Source organism: Cimex lectularius, unplaced genomic scaffold, assembly GCF_000648675.2.
Source record: "Cimex lectularius strain Harlan isolate CLEC.00 unplaced genomic scaffold, Clec_2.1 scaffold117, whole genome shotgun sequence".
Taxonomy (NCBI): Eukaryota; Metazoa; Arthropoda; class Insecta; order Hemiptera; family Cimicidae; genus Cimex; species Cimex lectularius.
In genome coordinates, this window is record NW_019392706.1 from 1,396,753 (window position 1) to 1,417,528 (window position 20,776).

The window sequence follows — 20,776 nt, forward strand, 5'->3', positions numbered from 1 at the left end:
GCTTCTATGCTTGTACTCAAAGTTTAATAAACAAACGAAATTATTATTTTTTAACGTAGGCCTTGTTTTTGGAAAGAAAATTTTCTGCAAGAAGTTATCGCACTTCGAAAAACCGTTTTTATTAGAATTTAATAAGCCAAAGAGAAAAAAATACGAAGTGGCAATAAAAACGATAGTGGTGAATAGTTTAATTCCTAGAGAGCTGATAGCAAACCTTACCTCAAATAGTCGTTTAAATTGAAATTGATATGTTTTTTAAACGTTTTTACCTTAGCTCGGAGAACCATTGAATATGTAGGCACCAATAGCAATAGGGCGCGCGCAGGTATGGTCACGAAACCGATAATGAAAATAATTATATATATATTAAAATTAAATAAAACCTCAATAACTGAGGTGAAAGGGTGTGTAATCCTCCTCGGCAATCTTCTTTTCGGAACCCAGCGTTGCAGTACCTCAACATAGCAGAGACCAAGATTACCAATTATGATGGCCAAGATTACCACGAAACCTGCTAGGTTTTGTCCGAACCTTTTTCTACCGGTAGCTGACGGATTTTACTCCCGTGATTATAAATTAACAGAAAATTAAACTGAAAATAACTTCTAAATTTTAAAGTAAGGAATGCCTACACTTCTGATTTTAAGCACGGAAACAAAAAAGATGTACATTCCTCTCGGCAACATGAGAGCAAGTTACGACGGGAGCAAGCTACGAGAGAAGCAGTCCATTATCGGCCCATTTATGGATTCTGGGCAGCATTTCAACGGAAACATGAACCTTTACACAAATTACTTTGGCGTTAACTTTAATTGATTAATGATTACAGTGTTTTTTATTTAGGAAAATTATGTTGGCTGCACTGAGTACAGGTGATTTTTCGATCCAAAGCTAAAACCTCCTCTAGATGTAAACAACGCTCCTCCAAGTTATTAATCTCTAGGTATTTGTTTCTTTAATTTACCAAATGTTTTATTGGGCCAAATTTCAATAGAAGCTCACATCTTGTTTCTGCGGTCGGAAAATAAAATAATGGAGATACTGACATTCACCAGTAATCAATGCGGCGTATTGATCGCCGACAGAATAAAATTTGATAAAAGACGTGTTTTTCTGTGTAAGTGTTCTTAGTCTCATGTGCAAAAACTGGCTTTAAAAAGCACTTAACATTTTGAAGATGAGTTAAGTAAATCTTATTTATATTCTGCTGGACGGATTGCGTTGAATTGACACAGTTTGTGGCTCTGGTTTTGTGAAAAGAATCGACCTGTTGCCATCATTTGTTTCTTGAGACACTGATCTCCGTCATCCATCATGGACGTACAAAAATAGTTTATTAGTTATCTATTGAATTTATAAGATGTCCATTGACAGTGGAAGCCCTGGTATATCTTGAGACTCGATCATGAGGGTTTATGAATTATCTCATGCCTCTTACTTGTCGCTTCACAATTAAAAATTATTTCAAGCAGATTATTATTCTAATTCCTGGCATACAGCTTAAAGTACAACTCGGATTTAAACACAGAAATGCTCGCACGGGAAATATGAGTTGGACGCCCGAACTGTTCAGCCACCAGGGTCCCAAAAGTACCCTGTCATACAGGAGGGCTAAAGTCCAAAAACTGTTTGGATGTCGCGACGAGGGGTTCAAACCACTTTTCAATATATTTTTCCAAGTAAAGATCCATGGGTTGTGCTAGGATTTAAACCCAGAAGAGCTAGTGTGGCGAATACGAGTCAAATGCCCTAACAACGCAGCTACTGAGATCCCAAAAGTAACGTAATTCCTGTCATACAGGAAGGCTATCGTCCAACTTCAAAGGGGTCAAAACACCATAGAATATTTGAGATTCCTCTTGTGGTCTGCAGGGTGATAAACCTATTTTTTGATAATTACCTATCATCCTGGTCTACCTATCCTCACAGATTTTTGTTAATTCAGACGCACGCATTTCAGCATTTCGCCATTTTTTTTCCTGTTCTCAAAACTATCTATGCCATGGGCTGTGCCAGATTCAAACCCAGAGCCGCAAGCATAGCAATACAAGTTTGATGTCCTAACCACTGGGCACCGATGGTACTGTTCTGCGTTTAGCACACTTTGGGGCATGCTGATTTGCAGTTCTGGTACAAAGGGTGTGAGGGACTCCTGCTTTTGCTATATTGTCAGTATTTTCGTTACCTTAATATCCTCGTGTACTGCACCCATATCAGATTTAATTGATTTCGTTTTCACAGGAGTTGGAAATATGTTAGGCATTACCAAATCAGCTTTGAGTTGAATGTATAGGAGTCTAAAGCGTTCTTTTATGTTGAGTTACATTTTATCAAATAATCCTCAAACAGAAATTCTTTAATTCAAAACATAAATCATGGCTTAATGCTAAACAAATTACAGAATGATATTTGTAGTTTTATATTGTGAGTTCTTTTGGTTGAAATGCATAGTGTTACATAAATATGTCGGTGTTTTTGAAAAAAAGCCCTTTGGTATGTATGTAGGGTTTGAATGTAGGACCACCAGATTCGAACCAAGGACCTTCACTTTACAGTGATGAGTACTGTGTCAATGCCAAAACTGTTGCGGCCACCAACGCCCCTTAACAACCAAATTTATGATCTAGTATAATAATGGTCAAATGAGTCAACTATTAACCAATCTATGTTTCTTGTTTTAGACAGAACCGATGACATCAATTATAAAGTTCCAAGCTCTCTCAGGAGCCAAAGATGAAAGTCCACCATGCTACATATTACAAATTGATGACTTTAGGTTTCTGTTGGATTGCGGTTGGAACGAGCACTTTGACCCGGACTTTATTAAAGAATTGAAAAGGTAATCAATGAAACTATTGTGAAGTGAATCCAGTAGGGGTTCATGACTGCATTTCATTGCAGTGTGAACAAATATTTTGTAAGTTTTAGAAATTGGCATTAATCGCAATAACACATAGGTAATAATATTAAATAACAATAACAGCCAATAAGGAAGGAATTGCCTTTTGTACTACATAGTAGTAATCTATAGTTTGGTTGTTGCCCGTTGTCCTGGTCTACCTTAGCTACTGTGGCCTAACAGTCGGATCGTTTCAGCATATTGCTATATTGTTTCTAGAGTTGTGTTGTTTTTATTTATTCCTGTCTCTTTTCTACATTCTTATGAAAAAATAAACTAACAAAATATGACCTATTTATCAAGGAGTGATAAAGCTAATGACAAACATAACCAAATCCAATAATATAAAAATTAACATCACTTAATCTGTTGCAGCATGTCTTATTGTCTTATCAAAAGTACAAGTTTTATTTATAGGTTAAAGTTAAAAGCAGTTGGCCTCTTTGCAATTAATATTGGTCTGTGCAATCTCATCATCTTGTTATGCTTAAGGTTTTTAATCAGATCATAAAGCTTGATTAAAGTTCCAGTGTGTATCATTCATGACTAGACTTTTCAAATCCCACCCTTTGCACCAATAGAGGATACAGTCTGCTGATTCTTCTTCATCCTGGCAATACCTTCAAAGGCTTGTTTCTGCTTTTCTAGAGTCAGCTGTCCTACTGTCATTCAAGTCGTATCACATCATAGGTTTAGTAGTTCTTCTGTTAGTTTCTTCGATGGCCCTCTGATGAACTTTTCCTGGAATTCATTCCTATTGAATCAAGGATTTAATCTTGATTAGATCTTATTGTCTAATGGATTCCACTATGTTTGTGGCAATTTGGCATGCCGCAAAAGGGTTTAAGGCCAATAGGTGTCCTCATTTGTAATGTCATCAATTGAGTCAATTACTGACATTTTTTGTTTCAAGGTATACAAATCAAATTGATGCAGTTCTCTTAACATATCCAGACAATCTTCATCTTGGAGCGCTTCCATACTTAGTTGGAAAATGTGGCTTGAGTTGCCCCATTTATTGCACAATTCCAGTTTATAAAATGGGCCAAATGTTTATGTACGATTTATATCAGGTAAATAAAGTTTAAATGATGAATTCAAACTAGTTATTAATCAAATAAATTTTACGTTTTTTGTCAGTCACGATATAATATAGAGGAGTTCACATTATTTAATTTAGATGATGTTGATGCTGCATTCGACAAAGTTATACAACTTAAATATAACCAAACAGTCCAAATGAAAGGAGGTATGTACAAAGTAGTATTGATATATCCAAAATTTACCAGACAACTAAATTTTCTTTGAAGTAAACGTTTAAAAAAAAATTTATACAACTGAACTTTATACAAATTAATTATTTACAGGAAAGTGCTACGGACTAAGCATAACACCAATGCCAGCAGGACATATGATCGGTGGAACCATGTGGAAAATCAATAAAACTGGTGAAGAAGACATAATATATGGAATAGATTTTAATCATAAAAAAGAAAGACATTTAAACGGTTGTGATATTGACAAATTACAAAGACCTTCCCTTTTAATTACCGACGCGTTTAACAGTACTTATCAACATGCTAGGCGGCGGTTACGAGACGAGCGACTTATGAGTAAGAAAAAAAAAATATTTGTTTTATGCATGTTCAAAACAAATATATATGTTTTTGTATTCTTCCAGCAAATATTCTTCAGACTTTAAGAAACAAGGGAAACATTCTCATAGCTGTCGATACAGCTGGACGTGTTTTAGAACTGGCACATATGCTTGATCAACTTTGGAGGAACAAAAGCTCAGGACTTCAAAATCATCCTTTGTGCTTATTAAATAATGTTAGCTACAATGTGGTCGAGTTTGCAAAATCTCAGGTAATAAAGGAATTATTTTTACTCGCCTAATGAATGTGTTGTGGTTCTTCTGGAAAAAATTAATATTCTACTTATTTTTATTAATTTGGTTATACTTCTACAGTAGATCTTTGCATAATCCAGCTACAATAGGTGAATAAATTCATTATTTTTAATAATTGTGAGATTGTATAGGACTTTTTTCGTTTGGGATGAATGGGAATTTTAAAAATCCTTAACTCACTGCAACCTATTTTATTATGGAACCCCTATAACTATACTTTCAAAAGTGCACTTTTCCTACAAGACTAAGCATGGACAAAGCACCTTGGTGCCCTTCAAGGACCTCCTGTGGTGTGAGAAATGCCCTATCAAAGTGGCTGTACCGTAACTGGGCTAATGCTTCACATTCACAAATGATGCCCCTGGTTCATCCTGACAGAGTTGGCATGTCTCTGCTTACCCCATCATACTTGGTGGTAGTTAAGAGGGCAGTGGCCAATATAGTGACCTATAATTTTCCTCAAATCCTGCCTGCTGAGAGAGAGGAGTTCCTTCGCCTTTCTTTTTGAGAGATTTATAAATCTCTTAGCTTGCCTCTTAATTTCGTTGTTGAGTTTTTCTTCTCAAGTCAATTTTTCCAGTTCCATCTTAAGCACACACTCTGGTTCACCTATATGTGGTTCTGGTCCCATGGGTGGTTACATAGCATTGGTGGTCTAGATCGGCAGATCCCATGTATCATCAAGAGCACTTGATAAGTGGCCCTCGGAGGATCTGACTCATAGAAGTTGGTTCATCGTTGCCCATTATGAATAGGCCATGCAATGTTGACACACTGACGCTTACTTTTGTGCGCAAACTCACGTACGGGTCCAGCATGCAGAGATAGGTTGCTCAATATGTCCCACCTAATTCAAAAGTGCAATTTCTTGGCTTCATGTAGAGCTTGAAGGAATGCTACCCGATATGAGAATTGTGTTTGATCATGGTAACGAGTATGGTCTCCTGTTTCAATTCTTGGAGAAAACAGTTGTTTTATTGCATGTGTGAAGGGCCGATGGCGGAATATTGAATAACCCATCAACCCTCATTTATGTTAGTTATAATATATGTGGCAGATGATAGAGGAATATCAAGTACTCCACCACCCTAACTGAAAGAAATGGCACAGGATTGGGTAGGAGGAAATAGGAAAGAATGTAATTTAGTGAGTGAGAGTGTGAATGGGAGACTGATTAGATTGAGGGGTTGAAATGACCTAGCTTCGATAGTCACTGGAGCCCAACCTCAGTGGCGGGACGAATAAGACTGGTCTCACGGCGGACTGCCAACACCCAAGGTAAGTGATTCTTGAGGCCTGCCGGTAATTTATTGTAAATCACAAAAGTTGGAATTGCCAATGAACTGAGAAGTGATAGACTCAATTCTGTACACGTGCATATGTGTGTACATGCAGATGCATATTTGAGCTTATATAAATCACTAATCAGGAATGTGTGTGTAGGAGGAAAATGTGGTATTCATTTTTTTATTTTTTTCATCATAACTTCGTTACTGTTTTGTAATTTTTATATGGAGGGGAAAAAAATATTTATTTTCAAATGATTTAGATGTCAAATGTACTTTTATTTATTTATTTATTTTTTTTTATTTTTTTTTTTTTTTTGTAAATCCTTAGTTACTAGTAAAGGGCAGGGTCGTATTTTATCTGCATTAGCGCTTTCAGTTACTGATCCATTGTTTAAATCAGCCAAGGTCTAAAATTTGTTAATTGTTAGATTTTGTTTATTATTTTTTGACTTGAAACTACAGCCCTCTGTAATCAAATAGGTTTACAACCAGAAAGTGGGATTTTTAATAAAAAATCAATTTTGTTTCGTGATCATTTCTGATCCTTCTGATATACCTACTCTTGCTGTAGACAATCCACAAAAGATAAGAACCATCATACAAATAAAACAGAATAAATTGAATAAATACATTTACATTACAAAAGAACATTTATTCTTTACAGATTGAGTGGATGAGTGATAAGCTGATGAAAAGTTTTGAAGCAGTAAGGAACAACCCATTCCAATTTAAAAATATCCGATTGTGTCATAGTGTTAATGATATACTAAAATTACAAGCATCCAAAGTGGTGAGCATAACAATATTATTAGGTTTAAAATTAACTTTATAGATAACATTTTGTTTAATATTTCATTTGATTAAACCATATCACTTCTACTTCAATTCTAAGACTTTTTTTACATGATTTTTTTAATGTAAATGGTGATATTTTATTTATTTAGGTAGTTTTGGCTAGCATGCCAGATTTGGAATGTGGATTTGGAAGAGACCTATTCATTGAGTGGGCTAGTCAGCCTGAGAACTCAATAATATTGACTTCAAGGTATGTGTTTTGTATTTTATTCTCATTTCTTTATTTTTTCATGTTTCAAACTACAATTTTTACAATTCTTATAATGCCATTTTAAATTTAAACGTTAAGAATGAAGTTTAAATCAGCCTAAATGTCTGTTAAGTAAAGTTATTTGTTCGACCGCTTTCAGGAATTGTTTGTTATTCAATCAATTCCTGAAAGTGGTCATACGTACAGATTGCCTTAGTTGTGTGTACAAACTTCACAATGGCAAAAAATTGTGTAACACAGACTACATCATTATAGAAATCCTTAAACTTGTAGAAATGATCAGATCTAAAGAGCATAAACTAGTAGAAATGATAAATGGTGGAGTGAGTGTGGTGTTCAATCCTTTTTTTTTAAAAGATAGTTCCTACTCACAGTAAGTTGTTTTGCAACGATTCAGATTTCGAGCCTTTTAGCTCATCATCAGGTTGAAGGACTTCTACAACCACGTCTCTCGGCATAAATTGCCAAAGTGAAACCGCTGATACCTCCGCCAACGCGACATTCCAATTAGCAGCTGATTTTTTTAATGGCGCTCAATTTGAACGTGCGAATCGCGGAAATTATAACACAAANATTAAGTATTTACTAGTATAATATTTATTTGTGTTATAATTTCCGCGTTTCGCACGTTCAAATTGAGCGCCATTAAAACAATCAGCTGCTAATTGGAGCGTCGCGTTGGCAGAGGTATCAGCGGCTTCACTTTGGCAATTCATGTCGAGAGACGTGGTTGTAGAAGTCCTTCCACCTGATGATGAGCTAAAAGGCTCGAAATCCGGCTTGTTGCAAACCAACTTACTGTGAGTAGGAACTATCTTTTTAAAAAAAGCATAAAATAGTAATCACTTGGATCAAAGGCCATACAGGGTTCAAACATAATGATGTCGTAGTTCGGCTTGTCAAAGATGCTATAACAACGGGCAATTCTCTAAAAGCGCCTTTACCCAGAAAAGATCTTCATGCTATATTAACATTACAGCTGCAAATAGATTGGCAAATTGAATACCTGTCAAATAACAAAGGGATAAGATTCAAAAATTCGATTCTGTTGTTAGCTCATGAACCTTAGTTCACCAAAGCAGTTACTATAACCAAGGCATTTTGCAAAACGATAGTAAAGATAAGATCCAATCACAGACTGTGCAGTCTCAACAGATTTAACATAATCCCATCATTGAACTGTGAGGACTGCGGAATATATGAGGATCTTGAACACATCATCATGCACTGCAAGAAACATACAAATGAACGCAAGCTCTAACATTATCAACCGAATTAGCTGTATACCATGAATTGTATAGTTTTATTAGGAATATTAATGTAATTGTATAAATAATTATGTATAAAGCGTATATTAGTATTATAACATTTAGTTTTTAGGAAATAATAATAAGTATATAATAAGATGTAAAAATGATGGCTATATAAAATATTTGACGTGTTTCTAAACTTTCTAGACTATANTATATACGTATATCAGTCAAGTTTTTTTTACCAAGGATAATAATATAATATACAGGATTGTATTAAATGAGATTAGATATATAAAAAGTTACAAAAACCAAAACAAGCTTTTTAGTAAAGTAGGTAAAAAACAAATTGTTTTTAAGAAAAAGGTTTAGTATTAATTTGAAGCACTCTTTAAAGTTCTGAAATACAAATTTTTATAGCAAACATGAAATGACATTTGGCTTACAAATTCATAACTACTTGGGTTGTTTATCCAATGTCCGTGACTACATTACTCTTCTTTAAGCCAGTCAATTTAGTTTTGATGTGCTTTTATAAGTGAGAAAAGGATGGATGAATTCAACAAAAACTCCCTAAATGTTTTATTTTATATGTCCAGTTCTGTTTTTTCAATGAGGCCAAGTTTGTGATATTATGAATAGATTACAGGGTTCTAAATGCCTGTAAACTTTCCTGTGAATCAGTTGAATTGTTTCAAAGTTATTACCATTTTTGTGTTTTTTTAAATAAATCAGGAAAACAAAATTTGGGAGAAAATTCAATTTTTTTATTTAACTGAAAATGTGTATTCAGAGTTCTTTTAGGTGTGATAAACAAATATCAAGTTGTGATTTATGTAAGCTCAAATCTGTACATGTGTGTATATACATACATACACAGGCATACAAAGTTGGGTCTACCACTCTTGCAGTCTCCAGCTTTTGTAATTAACATTTAAATACCGGCAGGGATCGAGAATCACCCATCTCAGGTGTTGGCAGTCCGAGGGTAGACCTCGGTCTTATCCGTCCAGCCATTGAGGTTGGGCTCCAGATGCTGTCAACAGCTAGGCCAATTCAGCACCCAATGCATGCAGTTCCTAGATCCAAACCCATTCACTTAGGGTGGTGGAGGACACAATAATCATCCATCACTTTTTATACCCATGATATAGAATTTATTATTATTTAGAATTATAGAATTTCTATCACACTAAACATTCACGCCAATAAATACAGTCACTCTCAACACATGCTATTGCTACAAAAATATCAGTGTTATATACAATAAAACAACCCTGTTTCCTCTGAGGGCCACCTATCAACAATGCTCTTGATACGTGTAAGCTTCTTTGTTGATCTGGCCCGTTGACACTGCCATTTTCTTTTAATCATGTTTTTTCATTGGATTTTTAGCATCAGAGGGCTGTAACACGGTGGTTAAGTCCAGAGATTGGGATGTCCTAGCCTTAGTTGCCTCACCCACCTTTTTTTTATCCTCCAGACAGACCTATGTGGCCAAGTACACAGAAACCACCGTTTAAGACGTTCCAGTTCATATTTCTCCTACACGAGCACAAATATCAACTTTGTTTCTTGCTAAAAAAGTATTTTACCCTACTTTGTTATTGCTATATCACAAATTTTGTATTTCAATATCTATGTTACCCATGACTAGCTACCAAAATTAGTGGCCTATACAGTCTCATTTATTATATTCTTGCATATTATTTTCTTATCCTCGATCCACGCTCCGACACGTGTCTAATATTTTTGGATCCAGTATCACCGAGAAAAGTTTCAATAAAATTGGTGATCCCACATCCATAGCCTCTTGTTAGTAAAGAAAAGTTACCTCTCCATATATAACATTAACAATAAATAACTATACATTTTTAAAACATGACAGCCCCTGAATGAGCTAAGCATTCTACAAGGAGTTATTTTATTTGTAAGCTACATGGGAACAGTGGCATATGCTTGAATTGTGTAGTTTGTGGAAATTTTTAATTAAATTTATAATATCAAATTGAAAGTAGATATTTTTTAACACTTTATTAGACTTTGATATTTCCAAGGGAGTAATTAAGAAAGTTTTACAAAAGAGCAAAAATAAAAAATAAATGTGTGGTGATTAGTGACCGTTAATCGATATTTATTTAGAAATCGTGAGATGCGGTCTGGTGTGATGTAGGTTTCAGAANTTATTAGCCTTATGATCTTGCATATTAGCCATGGTACGAATTCTTGTGTGTTCAAATTGGGGGTTATCGGGAAAAAAGGGCCAGAGGCGACGGTGGGAATCGAACCCACGACCGCGGCGTGAGAGTCTCTCATGCTAACCACTCGGCTACCGCGGTCCCCCAGGTACTTTAAATCTAGAAATCTAGAATGTTGATTTTTTTATAACTAAACACATCAATTTATTTTTATAAAATTGAATAAAAATAAATTGGTGTGTTTAGTTCAAGAAATAACCAACGTTTTAGATTTAAAATCTTTTTTTTTTAAATATTTTTACCACAAAATTAATTAAAATTAATAAAAATGAAGGTATTTTTGCCTTATATTGGTCTTTTTTCATTTTATCTTAAATGTTAATTAGTTGGTCTTTTATTAACCGTGTAATAATGACATTTAAATTACAATGGCTTTCAGCCAAATTTGGTCACTAAAAAATAAGGCTATTAGTATACTTACAGGTACATTAGCATTGATGATTTGATAAATTGGTTAATTGAATTGCTCTGTGAGTGAATCATAAACTACAACATCTGTACACAGTGGTTTGAATATTTCTTATTGACTATACCAATAATAATTTGTACTATTCCAGAGAAGAAAAGGAGAGCTCTTCTGAAGATGAATTGCAGTTGCTCAGTGTGAGCAAAGGGACTCACGATTTGGTTATAAAACCGGAAAAGAAACGAAAAAGTCGCAAATCGGCTAGAAAAACTTACCCTATGTATCCTGTAAATGACCAAAAGATTAAATTTGATGACTACGGTGAACTTATCATGTAAAGCAGTCACTTTTATTATATCGTGTTACACTTTTCTAATGCAAATTTGTTCATTACAGTTTAGAAAATTATAAATCACTCGAAGGAACAACAATTTCCATTGAGAAACCTGTAAAAAAGAAGAAAGAAGTAATTCCAGGTAATAATGCTTACTCAGTATCGGTTTTAAGTCTCAGTTTATGTTCATTTTGCACCGATTACAAGCCTTAAAATGTGGTTTTGTTGTTTTTAATGTTTGAATCAGTTGTTGAGGACCATTTTGCACCACTGTAAGCCATAATCATGTCAGAGATAAGATGATGATGTAAAAGATAATAGGAAGCGTTTGGTATTCTGCAAGCACTGCAGCCTTTGGCTTGTGGTACTTTTCCTAATTTATTGTTGCAATTCCTGGGTCTTCTTGGAACCTTAGGGCCTTTATTGGTTGGTTTGTATTCAAAGATAATATGAGTGGCAGTTTCTTCCTCATTACATAATTTATAAATGGAGGTCATCATTTAATATACACATGTGTACAGGTTTTGTCTGGTGCCACTGTCCGGTATACAGTTTATCACTCCCTTGAGGACCCTGTCTAACTATAGCAATGTACCAGTTTTAGTAATGGTTCTTTAACCATGAGTTTACTTTGTTTGATACCTCTTGAGATCATACAGTTCTCCTTGTGTTGACCCATTATTAGATCAAAGAGGAACCTATTTTTGATCTTGCTATTCCAATTATAGGTTCTGGCCACTTATTTGTCCTTAAAAACCTTCCTTTGGCTATTTTGACTAACTTGTTCATTATGAAAAATTCCATTGTGCCCTGGTTCCCAAAAGATATCATTAGGCTGTTAACTTTTCCTAGGTTTTGTAGATGTTTCCGCTGATGCCTGTTGTCATTATAGATCCTATCACTCCCCTGAGCTATTCAGTTTATTTTTTTCATTTTTCTAACAATGCCATGACATCAACAAGTGTGCAATTTTCACAAGAACCCTATTTGGAAGTTGTTGGAGTAGAGAGAAGGCACTTGTTATTTTAGACTGTTAAGGACTCTTATAAGGCCCTTTATAACGAATAAATCTTTCGCCTTTTTTAGATTGTTAAGGTTAAAAGGAGTCAGCCTCTTTTATGACCTCATGCACCATGAACAATATTAGGCTATTGTGCAATGCCCATCATTATCTAGTGCTCTTTGTTAAAGTTAAAGCTTTTTGTCAGATCTTTATTAATGGCTCCTGTGTATTCCTCAGGCTTTGGCTTTTCCTCTACCATGAGTAGGAATCTGTATCAATGAGCACAACATGATATTTCATTATTTGTATATGTCTCTTCAAACTGAAGAAGCACCTTTTCCAACTTAGATGACTTTTGGGCCTGTATGCATATTTCCAATTGCTTAGAAATTTTCCTTGTAATAATTATTAAATTCTAAATTTGTGTGATGGCGACAAGACCTTTTCTAAGGTAAACAAACGAGTAGAAGCTGAATTATTAAAAATAATAGGTCCATGGGCTTTCTTGTTTTATTTTTTTTATTTATTTATTTTTTATTTATTTGTTGGTTTGAGTGAGGGAGCACATAAAGTTGTACTGGTTGTGTTAATGTTCCCTTAACATGTAAAGCACCAATGTCCCAAGTGAACCCTCACCCCATGACATGTTTTTTACGTTCCCTGGGACCGCCTAAAGCCAGAAACACACTTACCCTATGCTATGCCACGCTAACCTACCCGACGCTCCGCGATCCCCACTGTCCAGATTTTCGTCGGGTCGCATCGAGTACAGTCGAAGACAAAAGAACCGGACACTCATATTTTTACTCAAACTACATGTATTATTGTCGTTATATTAATTACAACATACTTATTTTAATATAAACCAAATTAACTGTGATTAAAAATTAATTAGTTTTTACTTAAAAAATTAATTTTAATGATTTGGTAGAACATTAATCAAAACACCGGAATACGATTTTTTGATATAGTGAATTTAACTAACAATTTATTGTACTCGCTTCGGCGGTACATATACTAAAATTGGAACAATTTATTACACGGTTTTGCTCATAAAATTTAATTAACAATTTATTACACGGTTTTGCCCATAAAATTTAATTAACAATTTATTACACGGTTTTGCTCATAAAATTTAATTAACAATTTATTTCATAGTTTTGCTCGTAAAATTACACCGTTTTGTAATGTCGGGTAGCATGAGAACAGGACACTCGTATTTTTTGTAGTTTATTTCAAACTAAATACATGTAATTTTGTCATTATATTAATTACAACATTTTATTTTAATGTAAACCAAATTAAACGAGATAAAAAATGCATAATAAGTTATATATATTATGCAATAAGTTTTTATAAACATTATTTAATTATGATAGGAGTAGCTTTATTTAAAACAATTAAGTTTAACAAACAATTTATTAGATGGTTGTGCTCGTAAAATTTAGCTAACAATTTATTACAAGGTTTTGCTCAAAATAGTGCATTAAGAACAAAAGATGTGTTGCGATTGTGATATTGATTATTGTGATAAACGCTGTGGACTGTACGCGACATGTGCTTGCGTCGGATAGATGAGCACACCCCACCAAAACGTGGCAAGGCGTCGGGTAGCGTCTCATGGCATACCATCGGGTAAGTGTGTTCCTGGCTTTAATGAGTTGTGGTTGAATCGTGGTCTGACCACAATACCTCTTTTTGCATGCATTCAATTTCAGATTGCTCTGGCCTGGAACAATATACCCAAACATGTTAGTGAGATTTCTTCGAGGGCGACTTTTTTTTTGTATTTATTTATTTTAAGGCTAATTTATCTTAGTCCAGATTCTTTTTTTGCAATTAATATCAACTAATAATGTGCATATAGCCACTGTATTATGTTTTGGGTTCCTAAGTCATGTGGTCACAAACCTTAAAACATTAATAAAACCAACACCTCATACCATAGTGGTCCTAGGGACTGCTAACGTTTTTTAAAAAATGTGTATATTTGTAGTTGAGGAAACAAGACAAGATCCATGCTTTTGTTCATTTATACCCTAAGTATACTAAACAACCAACAATCTCATTTTGGCCTGAAGGTGAGTATGCAGGGGGTCTTAAATGTTAATAGTCTTGTTAAACTGTTTTCGCAGGTTCACATATTGCAAATTTTGAATTTGAACCCTGAGTACATACCAATGGGCCTTTTTTCCAAAAACCCAGAGGGTTGATATAACCTCTGATGTTGCTCCTGTAAAAAAGATTTTTTTAGGCCAAGGAGTAGTTTTGAGTTAACTTATAGGGGTGGAAAATTTCATCATGTCTGTAATTAATAAATTTAGTTATTTGTTAGTCAATTGTGTTCTATGGTGTCTTCATGCTGTGATTTTAAAGCTTTGTTCACTTTGCCAATTGCATTGATCTCAATTCTCCCTTCACCTGTTCATCGGTTTGTTTTCAACAGGTATCTGATAGCTTGTGAAATAGTTGGGGTAAATAAATAGATTTAATATCTTCCCATTGAATATATTCTTGATATAATGTACCAGTCTTAATTTTTGTAATTAATGTACTAAAATAATGTACCAGTTTTTAAATGCTATGCTCTCAGAATATTATTTTATGCTTTGAAAATCTTACATCACTGAAACTTAAAGAAGTATGAGCAAACAAAAATGTATTAAATTTTTTGGGTGCATGCACTAATCGACTACCTATTCTACCTTTAGAGTCAACAGAAGTTCCTACAAAATGCGTGGTTACAAAAGAACGCATCGAACTGAAAGCAAACGTACAGTTTATAGACTTTGAAGGCCGTTCCGATGGAGAGTCTATGGAGAAGTTGATCATCCAGCTTAAACCTCGGCGAGTGATATTGGTGAGGGGAACACCTGACAAAACAGAGGCTTTAGCAAAACATGTTACACATTGGACAGAAGCGAAAGTATATACGCCAAACAAAGGTGATGTTGTAGATGCAACATCAGAAGTCCACATATATCAGGTAAAGAATCAAATCACCATGAATGAAAGTGAATTTATTTACAAAAATAAAGAGAGAATAAATAGGTAGGTTCATGTACAAATTTGTAACCAAATGGATTAACTCCATCTGGATGAGTTGACCGTTTGATAAAATAAATTCTGTCTTTACATTATTACAAATTCAAGTGCAATGGTAAAATTAGACCATATTTAAGTGCTATAAGTCACAAAAGACAAAGTGATCCAGTATTTTTCACATAGGCAAAATGACCATTAATTTTAACTACTGCTTCATTTTGCGACCCACTATACAGGTTATTTGAATTCTATAGTACAATTAATTGTTCTTTTTATTTAAGGTCTTGATTGAAATAAAAATAATAATTAATTCAAATAATTAATATGGTCAATTATGACTGCTAAACATATATGGATTAATATACTAAATATAGTCATTAACCTTGGTTTAAATTTCAGATTCGTCTTACTGATGGATTGGTTTCATCCCTGAAAATGCAAAAAGGAAAAGGAACAGAACTCGCGTGGATTAATGCTAGGACTACATATAGAGCTAAAGCCCCAGATACGATTCAGACAGAGATGGAAGTTGATGAAGATGAGCCCACAGGAGGTATTTATTTCTATCTAAAACTATTCGAAGAAGGTAAATTGTAGTTGAATCAAATTTAAATTGGAAAATGTGTGAATCATTATTTACAATCCTAAATTACGTTTTATTCAATTAATGTGCAGATTTTTTGCCCGACTTGTATTTGCCACACTAATGGTTCTAGATTAGAATTCCGCCATAGATCAGCAAAATTTTTTTTTTTTTTTAAGATTAATTTGGAAAAAAGGTTTATACCCCTTGTCCATGACACCCAACAGGTAATTGGACATTATGCCTTTTGCATGACAGGATTTACTTAACTTTGAATTTTCTACTTAACCTTAAAAAAACCTCTGTTCTCGATACATAAGGTGTTTACAAAAAATTTTAAGGGAGCCAAATAAAATTAGACAATTAATTATGTACCTTTTTTCTGTCAAATTAACCTTTTTTTATCTTCAAATTACCCCTGTCTTTAAAGCATTGAAATACTTAGGATATGGTACGGTGTATAACAAACTTGTAAATTAAAATTCCTATATATATATATATATATTTGCGATTTATATAACTTTTCATTTTAATTGTCATTAATTTTCATATGGTCTTCTAGTAGTCCAATTATTTTATATTAAAAAAATGCAAATATGCAGGAATTTACTTTACATGCCTAGAAAGTAAACTGGGTTAATGTAACGGGAAGAAGGATAAGTTTGAAGGAAACATTGTACAAGGATTTTACTTTATGTGCTTGATTTCATACCATCTCCTAAGTTTTTTGTTTAAAGAGAGGGTAAATTTGATGTTGAAAAGTTTAATTTGAAATTAAAAATTGTGAATTTTTAAGGTGAAATGTATAAAACTATTTTAAAAAAAAAATCTTGTATTAATTGAAGATTCATTTGTTTTTGCATTCAATTTTAAATCCATTCGAGTTCGTGGTCCGATTGACCAAATAACTCCTTTCTAATTAATCTTTATGTAAGGTATTGGTTGAGATAAAAAAGGCATTGTCACGATTTAACGGTTTAATTTTAAACTTTTAATTTAATTGTAATGAATTTTACAGTATTAAAAACCCATTTTATTTTATTATTTGTTGTAATTCACAAAGGAAAAGGAAAAATTGTTAATATTATATAATTTTCAATTTTAATTGTAATTAGTTTTCATATTTTTTGTATATATTAAATACGAAAATAGACAAACATATTTTCATATGTTAAAAAGGGTTAAATTTGATAGAAACAAGCTATACATATAAGAACCAATTATGTATTTCTTTTTAATTCACAAATTGAAAGAAGAATCCTTTTACCGTATAAATTTTAATTTTAATCGTAATTAATTTTTATATGGTCTTCTGAAACCCCGCAATTATCATGGCAAAAAACCTCAAATATAGAAATTCTATAATGTTTTAAATTAAGGGTTAATTTAAAGTTAAAAAGTATAATTTGAAATTCAAAAAGGTTAATATAAAGATTAATTGAATTAATTATTGACCGAATAACGTTTTTCAATTAATTAATTAAAAAACGTTATTCGGTCAATCTGACCACGAACTCTAATGAAGTTAATATAAAGTTAAAAGGGTTAAATTTGATGAAAAAAGCTATTGGGTTGTCCGGAAAATAATGCAGGATTTTGGTATTAANGTAATCCTGTAAACGTAAACAGAATATTTTATATAGATTTTTTTTAATGAAAACTTAAAATCCTGCATTATTTTCCGGACAACCCAATATATAAGAACCATTTAAATTCACAAATAGAAACTTTTTCCGTATAACTTGTAATTTTAATTAATTATCATATGGTAAAAGTCCAATTATTTCATATTTTAAAAAATTCTCAAATAAACAGGAATTTTAATTTACATGCTTAAATTTTATACCATCTCCTAATTTTTTTTAATTCTTTAAAGAAAGAGTTAGTTTGAAGTTTAAGAAAGTTAATTTGAAGTTAAAAAAGAGTTAATTAGAAATTAAAAACGGGTCAATTTCAATGTAAAAAAGAGGTCAATTTGATAGAAAAAAGCTATATGTAATGCCAAACTTAGAACTGGGGTGAAAACTATATGGATATAGTAAATCAAAATTATTGGGGAAAGGCATTACTAACCTTTGTCAGTATTGATTATGTTCTTAGTGAATGCCAATGTTAAAACACTATTTATAATCAAAGTTTTAATTTTATATTCTCACTATAGTGAGTTCTATAGAAGGTATGTTCTTTGGAAATTAATAAATATATAAACATTATACATTTTACAAAAAAAGAAATGTTAATGATTATTAAAAAATAATATTTTTTGCAGATACCATCCAGGATGATCTTCTCAGTCTTGAGCCATTGCCCCTTACCGAGGTATTGATTATGAATTTTTAAATTTTATAATTAAACCAAATTTTTAATTTGATGTTATTGTAAACAGAATATTGTGTTTATAGCGAATTGTTTACATTTGTAAAAGTTGGCTAAGTCGGTGATTAAAAACACTTTACTTTTTTGTTTCTAATATAGGTAAACCCGCATGATTCAGTTCTAGTTAACGAATTGAGGCTCTCCGATTTAAAGCAGTTACTTTCAAAGAAAGGTATCGATTCGGAATTTACAGCTGGTGTACTTTGGTGTTGTAACAGGACTATTTGTATCAAGAGGGTGAGTTTGAACTTGGGGATGACTTGTAAGAACAATCTTTGTGTGTGGTAATTAACCATTATTAATATTTCAGACTGACACCAGAAAAGTATCATTAGAGGGATGGATTTCCGAGAATTATTTCAAAGTTAGGGAAATTTTGTACAGTCAATATGCTATATTATAATTTATAAAATAAACAATGTCAAATTTCATATTAAATTGTGTATGTCAGTTAAACCAGTTCCCCCATTTTGCATTACTTCGTATGAGTTTATAAATGGTTTAGACATTTGTTCTCATTTGAGAGAAATAATGTTTGTGTATATGTTACCAGGGCTTTCCAAACTTTTTAGCCAGTGGACTCCTTTCACAGAACAAAATCCAGGGCGGACCTCTTTCATTCTAGAATTTAAAATTTGATACTTATAGTATGTAGTAAATTAAAGTTTTATAAATTAACCAGTCCATTCCTAATTAGGTGATGGGATATCACTATGAAAACATATTCATACTTAACATTATTTACAAAATCCGAAATGCAAACATCAAATATATCAATAGGTAGGTAAAACTTGAGCCAAATTCAAAAGTAATAATTTGAACAATGACGATTAATGAATTAACAGGAGTGAGGTTGTTTTAGCCTGATAACTGGGGCCGGATGTCGGATTCAGCATCTAGCTTCAGTATTTAGCTTTGCAGGCTGTGTACACTATAATAATAAACCCCTACTTTAAAGAATTACAAGAACTTGTGAGATGGTATAAAATATAACTGTGTAAAGTAAAAGTGCCGTACATTTGCAAATTTTGCTATTTGAGTTTGGTCATCATATTACAATTCTTACAACCAAAAACTAATAATTATTTACACTCTCGACATTTCATGCTAGATCATATTTTTATTTTTGAACTCCTAAATAACATATTGACTCGCCTTCACGCCTTGGAACTCTAATGTAAGTCTTCTTCAGTGATATTTTAAAGAGCATTTTAAATGCCTTCTCTATCAAATTTAAGAAATATTGAACAAAATAGATTTATACATTTTTCGGTGGATGATGGTCTAAGAATTGGTGAACACATGTTGAATTGGCACTCTGCCTGCACTCGAGGGTTTATATGTTACATAAACGCGTTTTGGATTTGCGCCATCTTCAGTGAGGAACTTTCTAATTCGTTATATACTTTTTTCCATCAATTAACCCTTTTTAATTTCAAAATAACCCTTATTAACTTCAAATTTATCAAATTACACTTAAAAAAATAAAGGATTCTTCTATTATTAATTCTAGATTATTTTACATATAAATTAACTATTCTATTACAAGATCATATGAAAATTACATACAATTAAAATTTAAAATTATAAAAGTAAAGGATTCTTCTATTATTAATTCTAGATTTTTTTACATATAAATTAACTATAAGATTATAAGGTAAAAGCTCATATGAAAATTACATACAATTAAAATTTAAAATTATAAAAGTAAAGGATTCTTCTATTATTAATTCTAGATTTTTTTACATATAAATTAACTATAAGATTATAAGGTAAAAGCTCATATGAAAATTACATACAATTAAAATTTAAAATTATAAAAGTAAAGGATTCTTCTATTATTAATTCTAGACTTTTTTACATATAAATTAACTATAGGATTATAAGATAAAATCTCACATGAAAATTACATACAATTAAAATTTAAAATTATATAAAAAAATAAAGGTTTCTTTTTTTGATTTGGGATATTATTAAAATATAAAATGATTATTATATAAAATATCACATGATAATTAAGTTATGTAATTTATAAGTTTAATTGAAATTAAAAAGTCTATTATGTCTATCAAACTGTTGATATGATGTTAAAAAGCGTGGTTAAAATTAAAAAAAAAATGTTGATTCAAAAGTTAAAAAAGAGCTAAATTGACGAAAACAGCTTTCTTAATATTAAATATTTTGTTGTGAAAAAATAATTTTCTCAAAGAGAAGAATTTTGCATAGGATTTTAATAATTTTTTTGTATAGTAAATTTTAAATTTCTTTATATTGCGAAAAGTTTTGACTTCAATGGCTGCAACTTGATATAATTAATAATTTGAACAGACTCCTCCAAAGCTTTCATTCAAAAAG

At 32.3% G+C, this 20,776-nt stretch overlaps 1 protein-coding gene across 1 annotated transcript; it reads left to right on the top strand.

The window, feature by feature from the left end:
• The first annotated feature begins 529 nt into the window (after positions 1-529).
• LOC106671017 (probable cleavage and polyadenylation specificity factor subunit 2) lies at positions 530-18,859 on the top strand. Its single transcript, XM_024226268.1, has 15 exons — positions 530-943; positions 2,682-2,839; positions 3,813-3,972; positions 4,040-4,148; positions 4,267-4,512; positions 4,581-4,768; positions 6,765-6,890; positions 7,045-7,169; positions 11,232-11,414; positions 11,477-11,556; positions 15,129-15,403; positions 15,862-16,015; positions 18,315-18,364; positions 18,521-18,658; positions 18,732-18,859. Exons 2-15 carry the CDS (start codon positions 2,691-2,693, stop codon positions 18,822-18,824), a joined length of 2,076 nt encoding a protein of 691 aa, XP_024082036.1. The 5' UTR covers positions 530-943; positions 2,682-2,690; the 3' UTR covers positions 18,825-18,859.
• The last annotated feature ends 1,917 nt before the right edge of the window (positions 18,860-20,776 follow it).

Excerpts from the sequence above, each read along its gene's own strand:
- LOC106671017 (XM_024226268.1), top strand. The coding sequence starts at position 2,691 with ATGACATCAATTATAAAGTTCCAAGCTCTCTCAGGAGCCAAAGATGAA. Across the intron at positions 2,840-3,812 it reads TTTATTAAAGAATTGAAAAG|GTATACAAATCAAATTGATG; the intron begins GTAATCAATGAA and ends TTTTGTTTCAAG. Across the intron at positions 3,973-4,039 it reads TTATGTACGATTTATATCAG|TCACGATATAATATAGAGGA; the intron begins GTAAATAAAGTT and ends GTTTTTTGTCAG.